General features: G+C 30.4%; 1 protein-coding gene across 4 annotated transcripts in view; it reads left to right on the forward strand.

Annotated features, from left to right (window-relative positions):
• The window catches only part of mahj (LisH and WD40 domain-containing protein mahjong), a 161543-nt gene that overhangs the window by 95903 nt on the left and 48777 nt on the right, over positions 1–16863 (forward strand). For all 4 annotated transcript variants that reach the window (XM_087154784.1, XM_087154786.1, XM_087154785.1 and 1 more), the window contains 4 exons: positions 5438–5499; positions 5665–5731; positions 6369–6461; positions 11721–11777. In XM_087154784.1, coding sequence (XP_087010910.1) covers positions 5438–5499; positions 5665–5731; positions 6369–6461; positions 11721–11777 — 279 coding nt within the window. The remainder of the gene's footprint in view (positions 1–5437; positions 5500–5664; positions 5732–6368; positions 6462–11720; positions 11778–16863) is intronic.

Genomic DNA, 16863 nt, shown 5'->3' on the forward strand with positions numbered 1-16863 from the left:
TCAGTAGAGTCTGATTTTCTTGCAATTAATTAAAAGAATTGGAGATCATAGATAAATCGGAAGTCGTCATGGAGAAATCTTCAGAGGATAGATTCGAATAGCATAGATTTGAGCATAGATTCGAATGTGTCAACAACGTTCGAATCTATGTTTGATTATATGCTCAATATATTCAATTTTCCACATTTCTGATATGTTTGATAGTTTGTACTTGTTTTACCATTAGATTTATTGTTTGTAGGTTTTGTTCTATATTTTGCAGATATGTTCTACATCTGCTTTTAGTTATAAAAAAAAAAAAACAATTTTTTGTCATTAATTTTTAAAAACTTTTTTACATTAACATGTTGAAAAATTTAATGTCCCACAAAATTATAGCCTCAACGTAATTTTCTTTCATTATTAAAGAAATAAAACATTTATGTTTTCTCCATTAGAACTCACCGATGTACAGTCAGCAAAAAAAAAAAGATATCACCCTGAATAACTTTCGTTCTAATGATCAGATTTTCACGAACTAAGTGTTAATCTTAATGGTTCTTGGGGGTGACCTCAAATATGCTAATTAATTAGTGTTAACTACTAATTAAGTTACGAAATCAGACACAAAAACGTACTTTCTCTGAATAAACATATATTTTTTCTTACATATTTGGATTCTTAACCTTCAAAATATAGGGGGTAGCCGCAATCTGGGAAATATGGTCCCCATAGTTTGGTCAGGAGAGCGATCCAAAGTTCGTACCCTTTAATGTTAATTTCACTTTTTACGTTTTTAGTCATATTTTAAAAACTAATAAAGCAATTCGAAGAAAATTTCACCCAGTCATAAAACTCATTTACCCAAAGATAATTTCACGAAAAAAATAATTTTTAATAATTGTCAATTATTTTTTATTATTTAATTAAATTAAGGATGAAAAATTTTCGAATTACAAGGTATGAATTTTTTTATACCATATTAATCTACATATTTTTCAATTGAAAAATCTAAAGTTTCAACTGCTTTTATTTATTAGAAGCTGAGAAAAATTAAAATTAATTATTTTTAAAAAAATAATTTGGCGACAATGAAGAAATGATTAAATGGGGCGATTAATATTAAAATGTGATAAACTTGCGAGGAACTTGACTTCGCGCGCTTAGCATAAAATTTCATTCATATTTTTTTCACTAATAATCGTTTGCCTATCTTTTCATTTTTATTTTTTTAAGCTATAAAATATGATGTTTCTTTTTTAGTCGTCTAAAATTCTATTTGCAATTTAGTAAAGAAATTTGAATAAAACATTTTATTGAATAAAATACATTTTATTCAGAGAATGTGGAGTTTTATAAAAGCATGCTTCTGATAGAATATGATTATACAACAGATTGTGCTTCTTTAATGTGATTATTTTTTAGTTTTTTTTTCTCAATAACTGATAAAATTTCAACAATATACATACGAATGAATAAATTTGGAATAAATTATTCATCAATTTCTTGAATATATATTTTATAAATATTAATAAAAATACGTAGTCAACATTTTTAAGCATCTCTCACAACATCGCAAATTTCTCAAAATCTTATAGGGTAAACTAACCAGTGATGGAATACTTAAGCTTAGCTTGTCTTTAAAAAAAAATCATAAAAATTTCAAAATTTGTAATTTTAGCTAAATGACGTATTTGTTATTAAATGCATGTCGACATATTTGATATTAAATGCAAATTATGTAAAAAAAATTTAGATAACTTACATAATATTGTTTTAAGCTTTAGGTGGCTTAAATAATAAGTAGTAAGATTACCAAGTGAAGGAACAGTTCTTAAATTGAATAAACACTAAATTTTCCAGTGAATGAACACTTAATTTTGAGAATGTTTGATGCTCGTTAGGAATCCTTAGGCCACACAGATATCTGTCGCCCTGTAGATGCCTGAATTGACGGATGTTAACACAGGCGGGCATTAGGAAAAAAAAATCTTTTAAGTTTTCGTGCCCCCATTTCAGTATCTTAAGGGCCTTACGAGCTCTGTTTAAAAAGAGAGTATCATATATATATATATATATATATATATATATATATATATATAAGAAAACAAAAATAATCATAGTAGCAGTATTTGGTGGTAAATGTAGCTTATCGTAATTGAAGAATATGCTGTGCGACATTTTATGGTGAATTTGCGAACGTAAGTTTCAGAATGTATCGAAACATGTGGATGCTATTTGCTAATCATCTTTATCCAAAGAAAACCATGTAACGTAAATATCTAGCAAAATGAAGCAATTTTTTAAACAATGAATCATACAATATGCAACATGTTATTTCAATATCTTATTCTTAAACATAAAATATTTCAATGTTTTTAAAATGTCACTAAACATTCAGCAATTCATTGAGTTATAGAAAAAAGAAATATCGTAAATTATAGAAAACCTTGTGAATGTGCATTAGAATTACTATACAATCTACATTTTATTTTTCAAGCACTTTTTTTTCCTTCAAACTTTCATGCCTAGAAGACTGGATTAAAGTTGTAAAAATCATTATCTCTAAAATTTTGTATATAGCTAATTTTGTATATAGCTAAAATTTTGTATAAGTTATGTTAATTTGATTTTAGTATGAAATCCTCAAATAAACATAGCAAAAATAGCATAATCTAAATAATATCAGTAACATCAGTAACATTAATGTATTTAAATTCTAAAAACTTATAAATCGATTCAAATTTTCTTTTCAAAGGAGAATAAAATAATTTTTTTTTTCTGCTTTTTGGACATAAATGAACTTAAAAATTGTCTATTGCCTAGAAACTTCGCGATGTTTTCTATTAACTATTAATTAAACCTCTCAGAGCAATCACAAAACATTATTTCAATTTTTTTACAGTCAGAAATTGGTTGCCTAGCAACCTAGTAAAATTAAGCGTTTCTCTTTTGAATCAGTCAATGGGTTACCTTAAAATATTTATTTGCGCAGGCGACTTTTTTTGGCGGTTTTCTGGACTATCGCCAAATATATAAACCTCTATTGCAACCCAATTTACGACCCAATTGTTTTAAAATTTTGTCTACCCCCCCTAATTCAAGTGTCTAGATTCCAAATACGTAAAAAAAAAGATATGTTTATTCAGAGAAAGTACGTTTTTGTGTCTGATTTCGTAACTTAATTAATAGTTAGCACTAATTAATTAGCATATTTGAGGTCACCCCCAGGAACCATTAAGATTGACACTTAGTTCGTGAAAATCGGATCATTAGAACGAAAGTTATTCAGGGTGATATCTTTTTTTTTTGCGGACTGTACTGTAATGCACTTCATCTAAAAAAAAAAAATTTCTCAACTATGTCTTATGACAAAAATAATGAAAATGTTAAGAAAGATTAAAATTTCTGCCTGAAAAATAAGGTTTCACCTGATAGTTTTTTTTATTATTAATTAAACTAGTTTTTGAAAGTAATTAGGATGTGCTTAATTATAAATAAAATTGAAAACTGGGCCTTTTTTTAAATTAAAAATTTTTGCACATAATAACTCAATAATAATGTAAGAAATTCGAAAGGAAAGTGCCTAAATAAGAATTCTCAATGCAAAATAAAACTTTCTAATAGTGGCAGATTTCTAACTGTTTAAGTAGTATTGATTGAAATCGTTGATACCATGTCAACAAATATATCTTGATTCAGGCTACAAATGAGCATTTGGAAACTTTGCATTAACTTTTTAGTTGGAATGAAAATATATTAAAAAATAAATTTTAATCTGAATGTAAATTTTACTCGATCTTATTTCATCTGAGGTGTTAAAAAGAGTAGAATATATCTGAAAAGAAATATAATAGCAAGAGAAGTTCCTGAAAATGGAAATCTTATAGTTTTACTTTGTGTATTAGCCTTTTTTAATGACTAAAACTGATCAAAAGAAGTACAATGTTGATCATTTGAGCAATTATGACCCATATTAGCACAATTGATACGAAGAACCTCTATATATTTCAAAGATATCTTGTAAGGAAATATAAAAGTTTAAAGTGTATTTAGAAATCAGAGAGTACTCTCATTTATGTCAAAGAGCATCGTTTATAGGATATAAATTGTATCAATAAATTATAGAAAATTGTCAGACAGGTACTTAGAAGATTCTGTTAAAGAAACAGTGATTTTCATAGGTAACAATGCATCATATCCAGACTCAAAACACTAACGGTACTAAAAGCTAATTAAATGCACATTAAATAACATAGATAAATTTCTGATCATCCTAACCTCATGTTTAGGTTATTGAACATGTTTTAGACATTTCTACATGCCAAAAATTGTTTAAAAATTATTAGTGTAAATCCTTACATCCCTCCTTTCATGGACTCCTTCTAGAAAGAATAAATTTTTTGTCAACTGAAAGAAAATTCTCACTGCAGCATTTAATTGGAACTAGTGTCAAATGTTTTGAACTTTTTACCTATTTCAAAAGTAAAATAAATAGAATTGTCTTCAAATATGTTTTGAAAACTGAATTTTTGAATAATTTTTATTAAATCCGTAAATAATTTAACAAAAAAAGAAGGAAAAATCCATTTTTTTAACATGCTAAACTAAAATTTCCTGACTAGAATTTCAGAAATTTTTTACTGTTATTATATTTGTCTTAAAATCTAATTGTTTGAAAACCAAATATTTTTGACCTAATGCATAAAAGCTTAAAGTTATAAAGGAGAAAATATTAGAAAGAGTAATTATGTATTTAAAATTTGAGAAAATTTCATTCGTGCTATATTTTTATGAAACACTTGTTGTTTAAACTGTGAATCGCCATAAAGCGTGATTGTTTCAAATTCAATTGTTCAATTTTGTTTTCAAATGTGTTTTGAAACTGAATGTTTGATTCTTTTTCTTTTAAATCCATAAAGAACTTTTTGCTAACAAAAAAAGAAAGAAAAATCCATTTTTTAAAAATTTTTTATAACTTTCTTGATAGCCTTATTAACTTAATTTAGTGATGTTTTAAAATGTGTCAAACTGAGTTAAAAAATTAAAATATTGTGTTTTGTCTCATTATTATTTTGTAAAAAAATATCTATGATAAGTGAAGGTCCTAGTATTCAACATAATTCTGGGAAGCTCAAATGTAGCCTATAAAACTTTTTCTGTAGTGGCAGCCTTCAGTTAAATTTGGAACAATCATGAAAACATGCATGTAAGTAACCTAGGTTAAATCTCACATTGCAAACTCAAGTGAACAAAACAGAACACATTTTTATTAGTTCTCATAAGAACGGAACATACTCATAGAAACGTAAAGTAAAATTATCTCAAAATAACATTTTTCAAGCATATGTTCTCATGAGTGAATTTATTAACTAGGTATTAAATATATTTGAACCAAAAATATCCAAACTGCTCCTTTTTCTTAGAGTAATGTTACGGTTTAACTTAATTTTTTTAGATTTACCATAAACATGGTGGCATTGGTGGATCTTCGCTCGATCTGAAGTGTATCTATAATAAGTAAGTTTCTTATGTCTTACTTTGATGAAATGTCTGGTTTCCTATATTTTATGCTTATGAGTTTTTCAAACTATCTTTCTTACTAGTTATGTAAAAGATGTATTGTTTTTTAAGAAAGTCGCTAACCTTTAAGAAATTAATACCAAATGCTTAATTTATTTCTAGATTCCGGTTTGTTCGAGCCTATAGAGATGCTGAAGGCGACTGTGATTTTTCCTGTTGTTCCTTCTTTGTATGTTCATTACAGTTTCTTAAAACATTCAAATACAAGATTAAAGATCATGAAAGTACAAATAAAATTATAATTTAAAAACCAGGCATTAATAACAAACATAGATATCCCTAATAGTTTGTTACTGTACAGTTTGAATTCACATTGTCAGCCTATTTCTATACACCCTTACACTTTGAAAGATTTATGTTTTTTTTTTTAATTTGAAATATTTCACAAAAATTTCAATTAATGCTTATGGAGTTATTTAAATGAGTTCTTTGCAATTTTTCAGGCTAAGGCATGAGTTCCTAAACACTTTTAGATTATCCCCAGATTAGTTTTTTATGGAAAAACAATTACATTGGTTGTAGTAGAATTAATGTTTTTGATTTTTGCCTGTTTATAATTGTGTCTATTATACATTAAAAATGGGAGCTTAAAAAAAGCAATTTTTGTTTAAATTTTAAACTTTTATTACACGCTATTCTTTTTTTCTACTTTTATTTCTAAATTTTAAACATTTATGAGCTAAGTAGTAATTTATAATAAAAAATATGCGCTCTAAATATATTAAAGTATATTATGTCTCTATTATTATTGTCCTTATTAACTTATAAATTTTGCAACTAAATGCTATCAATGAACTTTTTTGTAGAACTATGATAGTGAAAGACGACCAAGGATTCTCGTTGGAACTGATGGCCGTGCTCTTGGGGAACTTAAAGTTTTCAATCTTAACAGTGGTGATGTAAGTTCAATTTCCTATAATAGTATTATAATATTTTTCTTAATTTTAATTTCTTATAATATTTTTTTTCTTTTTACAAGTTCGTAAAGATTTAATAATATTGTCTACAATCTCCATAATTTTTGGTGTTGTCTTGTATATTTGATTAATATTCTGTATAAATCCAATACATTCATATATGGATTTGTTAATGTTTCTACTTTAACATAAATGAAACTTCTCTTGATAAAAATCAAACTTAACAAAATACACGACCAAAATGTTTATTTATCAAAAGCCGCCACAAGCTCCCCAACATTGTCTGGAAGACAGTCACACAGAAAATTTTTCATGATTAATCTTTACTTCAGAAAGCTGAAAGGCTGACTTTAAACTGTCTATGCTAACAGTCTGCTGGCAGGATCCAACTTAAATTGTGAAACACTTTGGAGACCTAGATAGTACTAGATATGGTCCACTGTGTGAAGGAACATGAGATTTCCTTATTCCGCCTAGTCAAGGAAGAACATGAATACTGCTATTAAATTTTTAATAAACAAAAATGGTTTTCCCATAAAGTTTTGAGGTAGGAGTTGGTCACAAAGATTTAACACTATGTTGCAACGCTGTACGAAAATCATTAGTAGCTACATTTTTAGACTTAGAAAGAAATTCTCCAGGCAAAGTTAAATGTGCACTATGCACCATCTCAGTAACAGAACATGTTAAAGTTTCTTTCATTGAAGCTCTAACGCCCAGTAATATAGAAGGCAATACTAAAGTGCGCCTATCTATCGAATGAGCTCAAATTGTACTCTTTATTTGCCTATGTATTCTCTCAACATATCCATTGGATTGAGGATAATAATGTGTGGTATGAATGAGCTTAATACCTATAATACTGGCAAATTCTCGGAATAGATCACTTTCAAACTATCTTTCCTGATCTCTTGTAAGCCTCTCAGGAACACAAAATCTAGCTATCCTGTTGAGAAAAAAGGATACCAAATTTGATGTAGAGAATGTTTCCCGTGCTTTGAATAAAAGTGTATATTAAAGGTTTATGATCGGTATTGTAGCGGCTTACTATATTTAAAGTAATAATATTCTTTAGAAACTGCAAATAACAAGAGACAACTTTTTGTAATCACATCTTTATTTTTCCCAGTTAAATCGCTCACTTGAGTGTTTACATATTACGGGGAATCCCCGTTTGAAGTGTAAGTAGAAGTTATTTCGGAAGCGTTTCTTGTTTTTATCTATAGGTGTCACTACCACAGTGTGACGAGGTTACCAACCCGACATCACTAGCACAATGTGACGAGGTTACCAACCTGACATCACTACCGCAATGTGACGAGGTTACCAACCCGACATCACTCCCCTACCAGTAACGAAGTTACGTTACTTTGAAAACATGGTAGGAGTAGAATACATATTAATACACTTATTTTTATATACAAATTATGTAAATAAAGATGGAAAACATAAAGAACTAAACATAAATTTTAAGTAAATATTTCAATAAGAGTCAGTAAAGTCTTTAAATCGAACAGGAAGTCTAACTCGTCTTCCACAATGTGTTCTTTTCTCAGGTTGTTGTTCTACTTGTTTTTCTTTACTTGGCACTGGAATGGATGCAAGATCATTTTCTGAAGTTCGAGGCAAAGTTTCATCAGGTTGCAACACATACGCAGGTTTTAGTCTATCTATGGAGACATTAACTTGCTTGTTTTTAATTGAAATTAGAAAATATTTTGCGTTTCTTTTTAATACCAAAAAGGGTCCTTCATATGGGGGTTCAAGTGGTTTTTTTACTTTGTCGATCCGGAGGAACACATGCGAACAAGTATGCAAATCTTTCGGGATTAAAATTTTTTGTTTACATTTTAATTTGGATTGATAGGGCTTCAAGAGTGCCATTTGATTTCGAAGATTATTAACAAAATTGTCATTAGATATTGGCAATTCAGATTCTTCAAAAAATTCGCCAGGTAACTTAATAGTTTTACCATAAGCCATTTCAGCTATTGTATACTTACAGTCATCGTGCATTGCAGCTCGCAAACCCATTAGAATTGTTGGCAATGTTTCTGTCCAGCGGAGAGAGTTATGACACCTTATAGCTGTTTTTAATGTGCGGTGAAAACGCTCAATTTTTCCGTTACTTTGAGGATGGTAAGAAGTTGTATGGTTTATCTTTACACCACATAATGAAGCCAAATTTCGAAATAGTTCTGAAATGAACTGAGTTCCTTTGTCAGTAATAACGCGAGAAGGAACACCAAATCGGGTAATCCAATTTTCATAGAATGCTCTTGCGATACTTTCAGCAGTGATATTTGATAGCGGTACCACTTCCATCCAAGAGGTAAACCTATCAATACACGTCAAACAGTAGGTATATCCGTTAGAAGGTGAATAAGGGCCAATTAAGTCAATGTGCACTACACTAAATCTTTCATCCGGTGCTTGAAATTGTGCATATTCAGATTTTGTATGTTTTGTGATTTTATTTTTCTGACAGTCAATGCATGTTTGAGCCCACTGTCTAACATCTTTTTTTATTTCTGGCCAAATGAATCTTTTAGTCATTTCTTTTACGGTACTGCGGATTCCAGGGTGAGCTAATCCATGAATTGCACTAAACATTCTCATCCGAAAGTTTTTAGGTATGAATGGTCTAATATTTGAAGTAGAAATATCGCAATCTAAGAGTTTTCCTGATGGTAGCTGGTGTTGTTTAAATTTTAATGAATTGGAATGTAATTTTAACTGTTGCAGTTCATCATCATTAATTTGTGCATCTGCTAGCTGGTCAAAATCAATAACAGGTGAATCGATGTCTTCTATTCTAGAAAGCCTGTCTGCAACCACATTGTTTTGACCACTTATATGGCATAGGTTAGTAGAGAACTGTGAAATATATTGCAAATGTCTTAGCTGTCTTGGAGAGGCTTTATTATTCTTTTGTTTAAATGCGTATATTAAAGGTTTGTGGTCGGTATATATTTTAAAATCACGACCTTCAAGTAAGTGTTTGAAATGTTTAATAGATAAGTATATACCCAAAAGTTCGCGGTCGTAGACGCTATAATTTTTCTGGGCATCATTGAGCTTTTTTGAAAAAAATGCAATAGGTTTCCAACCATTTGGTTCTTTTTGCTGAATTACTGATCCAATAGCCCAATCAGAAGCATCTGTGAGAAGTGCCAGAGGGTAATCCGAATTGGGATAGGCCATTAACGCTACTTGAGCAATATCTTGTTTACATTTTTCAAAACTTTCTTTGGTTGCATCAGTCCACGGTACTTTGCGTCGATCCTTTTTTGTAGATCCCTTCAAAAGTTCATGCAAAGGAGCTTGAGTTTTTGCGGCATTCTTTAAGTAATTTCGATAAAAATTAACCATTCCTAAGAAGGAGCGAAGTTCATGTATAGTTTCAGGCAAGGGATATTCTATTCGGCTTACTATATTTAAAGTAATAATATTCTTTAGAAACTGCAAATAACAAGAGACAACTTTTTGTAATCACATCTTTATTTTTCCCAGTTAAATCGCTCACTTGAGTGTTTACATATTACGGGGAATCCCCGTTTGAAGTGTAAGTAGAAGTTATTTCCGAAGCGTTTCTTGTTTTTATCTATAGGTGTCACTACCACAGTGTGACGAGGTTACCAACCCGACATCACTAGCACAATGTGACGAGGTTACCAACCTGACATCACTACCGCAATGTGACGAGGTTACCAACCCGACAGTATAAATGGAAAGTTCGCGCCCTACCTATAAGTAAGAAAAATGACGAATAGACGCTTAAATAGCTTCAATCATAAACACTATAACGCTGCTCAGCTGTGGGAAGCTTATGGGGGAAAATGTCAAAGGTTTGAAGTCCTTTCCTTTTCTTTGACTTACAACTGCTCCAATAGCCGGTTTAGAAGTATCATACACTAAAGATAATTTCGCATCCTCAGACGGGTGCACTGACGTGGTTGATTCGATTATACTAATCTTTCATTTATCAAAATCAAGTTTTGCTTCCATCGTCTAAATGATAGGTCAATTATAATTTTTCTTAGCTCCTTTAAGGTAATCAGACTGTATCGATTACAGCATTTTTCAAGAATTTTTGATAAAAGTTAATTAGAGCTAAAAACTGCCTTGACTCTTTAGCCGTCTTAGACTGTGGATATTTGTTTATTGCCTTAACTTTCTCGTAATGGTTGAATTCCCCTTTCAGCAATCACATATTCGAAGAATTTTATAGACAGTTGCCCCAAAACCCATTTTTCCACATTGCAAAAAAGTCTGTATTTTGGTAATCTATAAAAAATTTCTTCCAGATATTTTAAATGCTGAGTTTCATTTTCAGATGCAACGAGTAGATTGTGGAGATAAATAAAACAAAAGTTTTGATCTTCTACAGTCTCATACATAAATCTCAGAAATGTTTGTACCCAACAAACCCAAACAACATAAAAAGAATTCAATCAACCAAAACGGAGCTACGACAGCTGTTTTTGGAACATCAGCAGCAGCAACTGGTACCTGGGGATAAGCTCTTACAAGATCAATAGTCGAAAAAATCATTTTAATATAAAGATTATGAGCAAAATCATGCACACGAGGAATCGGAAACAGTTTGAGAATTTAACCACCTATATTCTCCGTATGACCTCCAATCATTCTTTTTGGGTACTATGTTATGTGGGCTAACCCATGCACTTTTTGACGGTCTACACCAACCCTGGGATATACTCAAATTTCTCGCTTTGAAGCCTGTAAATTTTTAGGAGTTACTTTTCAAGCTTTAGAATAGATAGGTGCACTACGAGTTTTAATATAATGCTCAGTGTTATGTTTTACCTGAAGTGGAGATTTTGGTTGACTTCGTTTGGTTATACCTTTACACCTATTGCTGGTTCGAGGGACCACTGATAATAATTTTATAATGGTGTGGATCAAATATTAGAGGTCTTTGACCAGGGGACTATTGTTAGTATTAAGCCCTGTATATAATGAGTTGAAGCTTTATTTATTTTTTGTAATTTTGGACACTTTCTTGTCAGCAGTAAATAAGGGAATATCATCCTCCCCTTCCTTCATAATTATGCAAGAAAGTTTTAACATTCTCTCTTTTTTTTTGCTTTTACTGCAGTGATATAATTTTAAGAATTTGAGAATTCAATTAAAATATGATATCTAACTTTACATGTTATAAAATTTATGTTTCTATTCATTTCATACTAATATTTGTGTTTTCTATTTTTATTTCAGGAAGAAATTTCTAAAAACAGCCATTTCAGGGGGTTGTCACACATAGAATCATCTAATGTGAGTAGTTTCTTTCATTAAATTATATAAATTAATTCATGTAAGACAATTATCTCTTGAAACTGTGATAAAGGTCCCATAGACCTTCTGATGTAATTAGAATCTCCTCATGCTGTATTATTAATCTTGTGACGCATTCTTTATGCTCTAAGAATGATAAGGAAACTAATAGTGCTTCTAAAGAAGGTATTGATCTGGATCTTTTCAACTTCTCTTTAGTTTAGCTACTCCTGTTTTTGTAACTCACATTTCAAACTTTTCTCTGACTTTATACATATTCTGCCAAGTATATTCTGAAATTTTTATGGATCTTCTTGAAATTTTGAAAAAAAAATATTTGACTACAGATTTCTCACATAAAAATTTGTTACTTTCAAGTTCAGAGATAGTGATAAACTTTATAATAAATGTTTGGGTAAAGAATCTATTTGGTGCAATATGTTGGTTTAAAGTTATTAATTTATATATATATATATATATATATATATATATATATATATATATATATATATATATATATATATATATATATATATATATATATATATATATATATATATATATATATATATATATATTATCTTGTCATTAAAACAATTATTTCTAGATTTTTAATCCATATTCTCTTTGTTGACATTACAAAGTACATCACTCAACCTTGGATCCTTTTACAGAAAATCATTGCATTTTCTCAAACTATTTTGAAAATGTTATTTATACCTTAACATTCACTTATTATGAGCCCTGATTTAATGAGAATGTGTATTTAACCTAAAAATCAAAAATACTTGGTTTGTAAAATGTTAAGTCTATTGCATCATGACTAGCTTTTGATAAGCAAATTCTAGATTTAGAGAGCAATATTTTTATGATTAAAAAAATTGCTATTCATCCCTTCTTCTATTTCATCCCTTCAGCTTAGCTAATCCCTTCTTGGAAAAATTCTTTTTTGTTGCTTTTCAGGCTGACAAATTTATTTTCAGATTAATAAATTCCTTTTTTCTTTTTTTTTTAGCCATAAGTCTTATCCGAAGAACAATAACAACAAAGAGACGATAAGACTGTTCAAAGCAACTTGATTAACTTCATTTATATTGTACAAAAATAAAAAATAAATTGAGTAAATACAATGTACCCTACCTTGAGCTCCCTGGAAAGAAGTTCCACCAGGGAATGAGGTCAAGTTTAATGGGAATTTTCTTTTGGGCACCATGAACCTCCTGGAGACTGTTTCTTGGCAAAAAACTCAACCCTTTTTTTTTCCAGCTGGTATCTACTACCCAGAATCCTCATTCTTGCATTGAATCATGATTTTTGGGAACTAAATATGATATGGCACCAATTAGCTCCTAATTTTTTTTATTACATAAAAGAAGATAACAAAATTCTTAAAAGAAAAATGTGCCAGAACAGTTTTCAAGACAATAATTGAGGAGAAATATTCTGTTTTCTTAATGCATGTCAACTAAAAGATAAATGAGTTAACTAAAAATAGTTATTCAAGATAGAGTTAACTAAGAAATTATGGCCAACGAAATGAACCTTTAATTAATTGCACCTTTGAGTGTAACAATAAATTTGACAGTTTTGCATTTGCAACTTTAATTTTTGAATTCTGATTATCTCTAAAAATAATAATGTTAATTCTAAAACAACACTGCTTAAACATTTGGCTTTAGATATTGGTTTAAAGAAAATATGATCAATGAATTTTATCATGAACACCGTGTAGATAAAATACAGTTTAAAATTGCTCTATATTGAAATGTAAATAAATATAAAAATTTATTGATGTATAATCACAAGGAATTATTTTCTTTTGCTTAATGAAAATATGTTAAACAGTACTTATCCAAGGTTTTTTAGGTCATTCTCTATTTACCATTTGGTACTCTTGAAGCAAAAACTATTTAAAGCAACACATTAAAACATTTTTTATTTAATAAAAACAATATATTCTACAGGCTAAACATATTTTCTCCACATCTATCTTAATTTTTTAAAAATTAATGTTGTACCAAAACATAAAAAGTTTAAAAGGTAAAGAACAAAATCTTGCTAAGTTGTTAAAATAAATTTAGTCTATTTATTCAAGATGATGTATATAAAAAAAAATAGTATATTAAATAAAATACTTTATAGTATTGATATTTTTCTTATACCCATCCCTTAACTTCTTGTGAAAAAAAGCGTACTGACCTGGTAATTTTAAGATTTTTACCTGGAAAAATCAGGGAAATTTGAAACCTGATTTAAGTGGCCACCCTGTATAAAAGCTGTAAAAGTAGCTTCTTGAACTATACTTTTATAAGTATTTTTTACGTAAAATGATTTTACAAATCACGAGAAATTGTTTTTGTACAAATCTCAAATCTATAAATTAATGTAATTTTAAGGAAACACATTTATTTAACTATTAGTAAAAACAGTAACTTTTATAAAGTAACTAATAAAACAAGGTTATAATTTAAGTCATATTTTTACAAAATAACAGGAACAAATAAGCGTTTCTGAAATTCAATTAATTAATTCTTAAAAGACCAATATGTAAACATTACTGTTTCAGGGTGCCCAGCGACAGAGAAAATAGAGAAAACCTGAAATTATCAGGGAATTTATTGGTTCTGGAAATATCAGGGAATTTTTAAATTTTTTTAATAAAACAGGGAAATGTTTCCAAACAACAAGTGATCGAAGCTTCCGTGAGCTAAGAATGACACAAAAAAGTTTTCTCCCATATTTCTTCCAAGTGGTCCTGAAGTTTCGGATTGTTTTTTCAGCAGTAATTCATCATTTTTCCTGGCGTTTCCCAATGAGTTTCCCAAATATAATGTTTAAAATTATATATTTAATACATTTGTGATGATTCCATCGTAATTTCTCATCTTTAGATGGTAGGTTTTTGGAAATTATTTATAGTTTTCAGCCTTTTTCACATGGCTTTTCAAATTTTAATATTTTTTATACAGTGGTACAGTCGGACCTCGATAGTTTGACGCTCGCTTAATTCACCACTCCGGTTATTTTGACGCTTTTTTTCAAGTCCCGATTGATTTGCATTGGATTCAGTGTTAACAAACTCTGTTTAATATGTCATGGGGAAGTTATGAACTCCGGATGAAATGACACTTTAAATAATAATGCACTGGGAAATTGCTGTTCTCCAGTCAACTTTTGCGGAAATTTCCACTTGGCTAATTTTGCCATTCGCACTAGGCGACTGGTTCTTGGAATTCAGACACTGGAAGCGTTTTTCCCCTGCCCTTTTGTCTCACCCCTCCTTCCACCACCTCTTGCAGAAAGAGTTGCAATAATGCTCCTTATCTCTGACCTTACGAGGGGGTAACGGTGGGGGGAGAGATATCAGAAACCGAGTATCTTGGAATGCGTGCCTTTTCTTCTGTCTCCTGCAAAACTTAGTACGGCGTAGCGGTGCGGTCTCAAGTCTCTCTAGTCTTTAGTTCAGTGCCATGGCGAGTAAACTTGGATACAAATCTTGGATATTGGATGAAAAGCTCCAAATGATAAGAAAATTTGAGCAATCTGGAATGTCTGAGGCTGCTTTTGCAAAACGGAAAGGAGTCCCTTGCACAACGTTCATTGCCATTTGGTCCTTAAAAGATAAAATTGAAAGTTCTTTGCATGTTCAGGATGGCGAGAAGAGAAAGAGAATGCGTGTTTCGACCTTTGAAGATGTTGAAAATGCCCTTGTTAAATGGTTTAGAATGGCCCGAGCCCAAAACATTCCAATTTCGGGACTTATCTTGAAAGAGAAAGCGTTGCAATTTGCGAACGAACTGGGTGTTTCGGAGTTTTCGGCGAGCAATGGCTGGTTTGAACGTTTCAAAGAGACATGGAATTTCCTTCAAAAAGATGTGCAGAGAAGCAGCGGCCGTTGATATGCCTCCTGTTGAAGAATGGAAAATTGGTCTCTTAAAAGGTGTTCTCCAGCGTTATAACCCTTGTGATGTATTCAACCTTGATGAGACAGGTCTCTTTTTTTGACTTGTGCCTGACAAGACTTTGACTTTTCACTCAGAGGATTGCTCAGGTGGGAAGAAAAGCAAACAACGAGTTACCGTTCAGTTAGGAGCAAACATGGATGGTTCCGAAAAACTGAAGCCTCTGGTCATAGGCAAAAGTGCAAAACCAAGGTATATACAAAAATGTAAAGTTTTTGAGTGTATCATATGAAGCAAACTCAGTCTTGGATGACCTCCAATGTTTGGGAAAAAACTCTGAAAGAGTTTGACAAAAAATTCCATGCAACAAATTGTAAAGTGGCGTTTGTTGTGGACAATTGCACAGCGCATACTGAGGTAAGAAACCTTCAATCAGTGGAGTTACACGGTGCGCCTTAACCAAAGTTAAATAAAGTGCTCTTACACCTAGAAAATTAGAAGAGATTCTGAATGTACAATGTTAACAGATAATAAAAATCAAAATCTGTGGAGAGATTTTAAAAAAAATCCACTTTGATCATTTTTGCGCACGGAGTTTGATATTTTGGAAAATCTGGCGTTGTTTTATTTCAGTAAAAGGAAAAAAAATGATATAATAATGATTTTTCAGTTGTAATTCTATTAAACTTTTATTATTTAAACATTTTAATGCTGATAAAATATGAAAATGTAACATAATTTAATTATAATTACATCAATTTAAACATGTGAAGCATTATATCTACAAACAGCTCTCGAAAGGTGTTTAGAATAATCCGGGTGATTTGCAGCAACCTTATTAATTTCCCAGGAAGATTTCAAGAAATCAAAAGGTATGGACTCCATCGCCTGCTCCCCAAAAAATGCTAATCCTTCACCGTTTTTGTCACAGTACTGTTCAATGTGAAAAAAAACTGCATGAACCTTTGGTATAACGCTGACACCTAAGTCCATGTAGCTCTTTTTGAAAGCTTCTGTACATGCTTTGAAATTTTGGTCAAGATTATTTCCGAAGCATGCAGAAACCACTTTTTTGAAGTAGTCAAATACTTTAACGTACTTCAGTATTGCTAGATTTTTAAACTGTTGAAGAAGTTCTTCTTTATCCAAAAGTGTTTTGCATGCATTTCCTTCAAACCCAGAAC

This window comes from Parasteatoda tepidariorum, chromosome 11 (assembly GCF_982258835.1).
Source record: "Parasteatoda tepidariorum strain Cologne lab strain chromosome 11, Ptep-v5.0, whole genome shotgun sequence".
NCBI classification, from domain to species: Eukaryota; Metazoa; Arthropoda; class Arachnida; order Araneae; family Theridiidae; genus Parasteatoda; species Parasteatoda tepidariorum.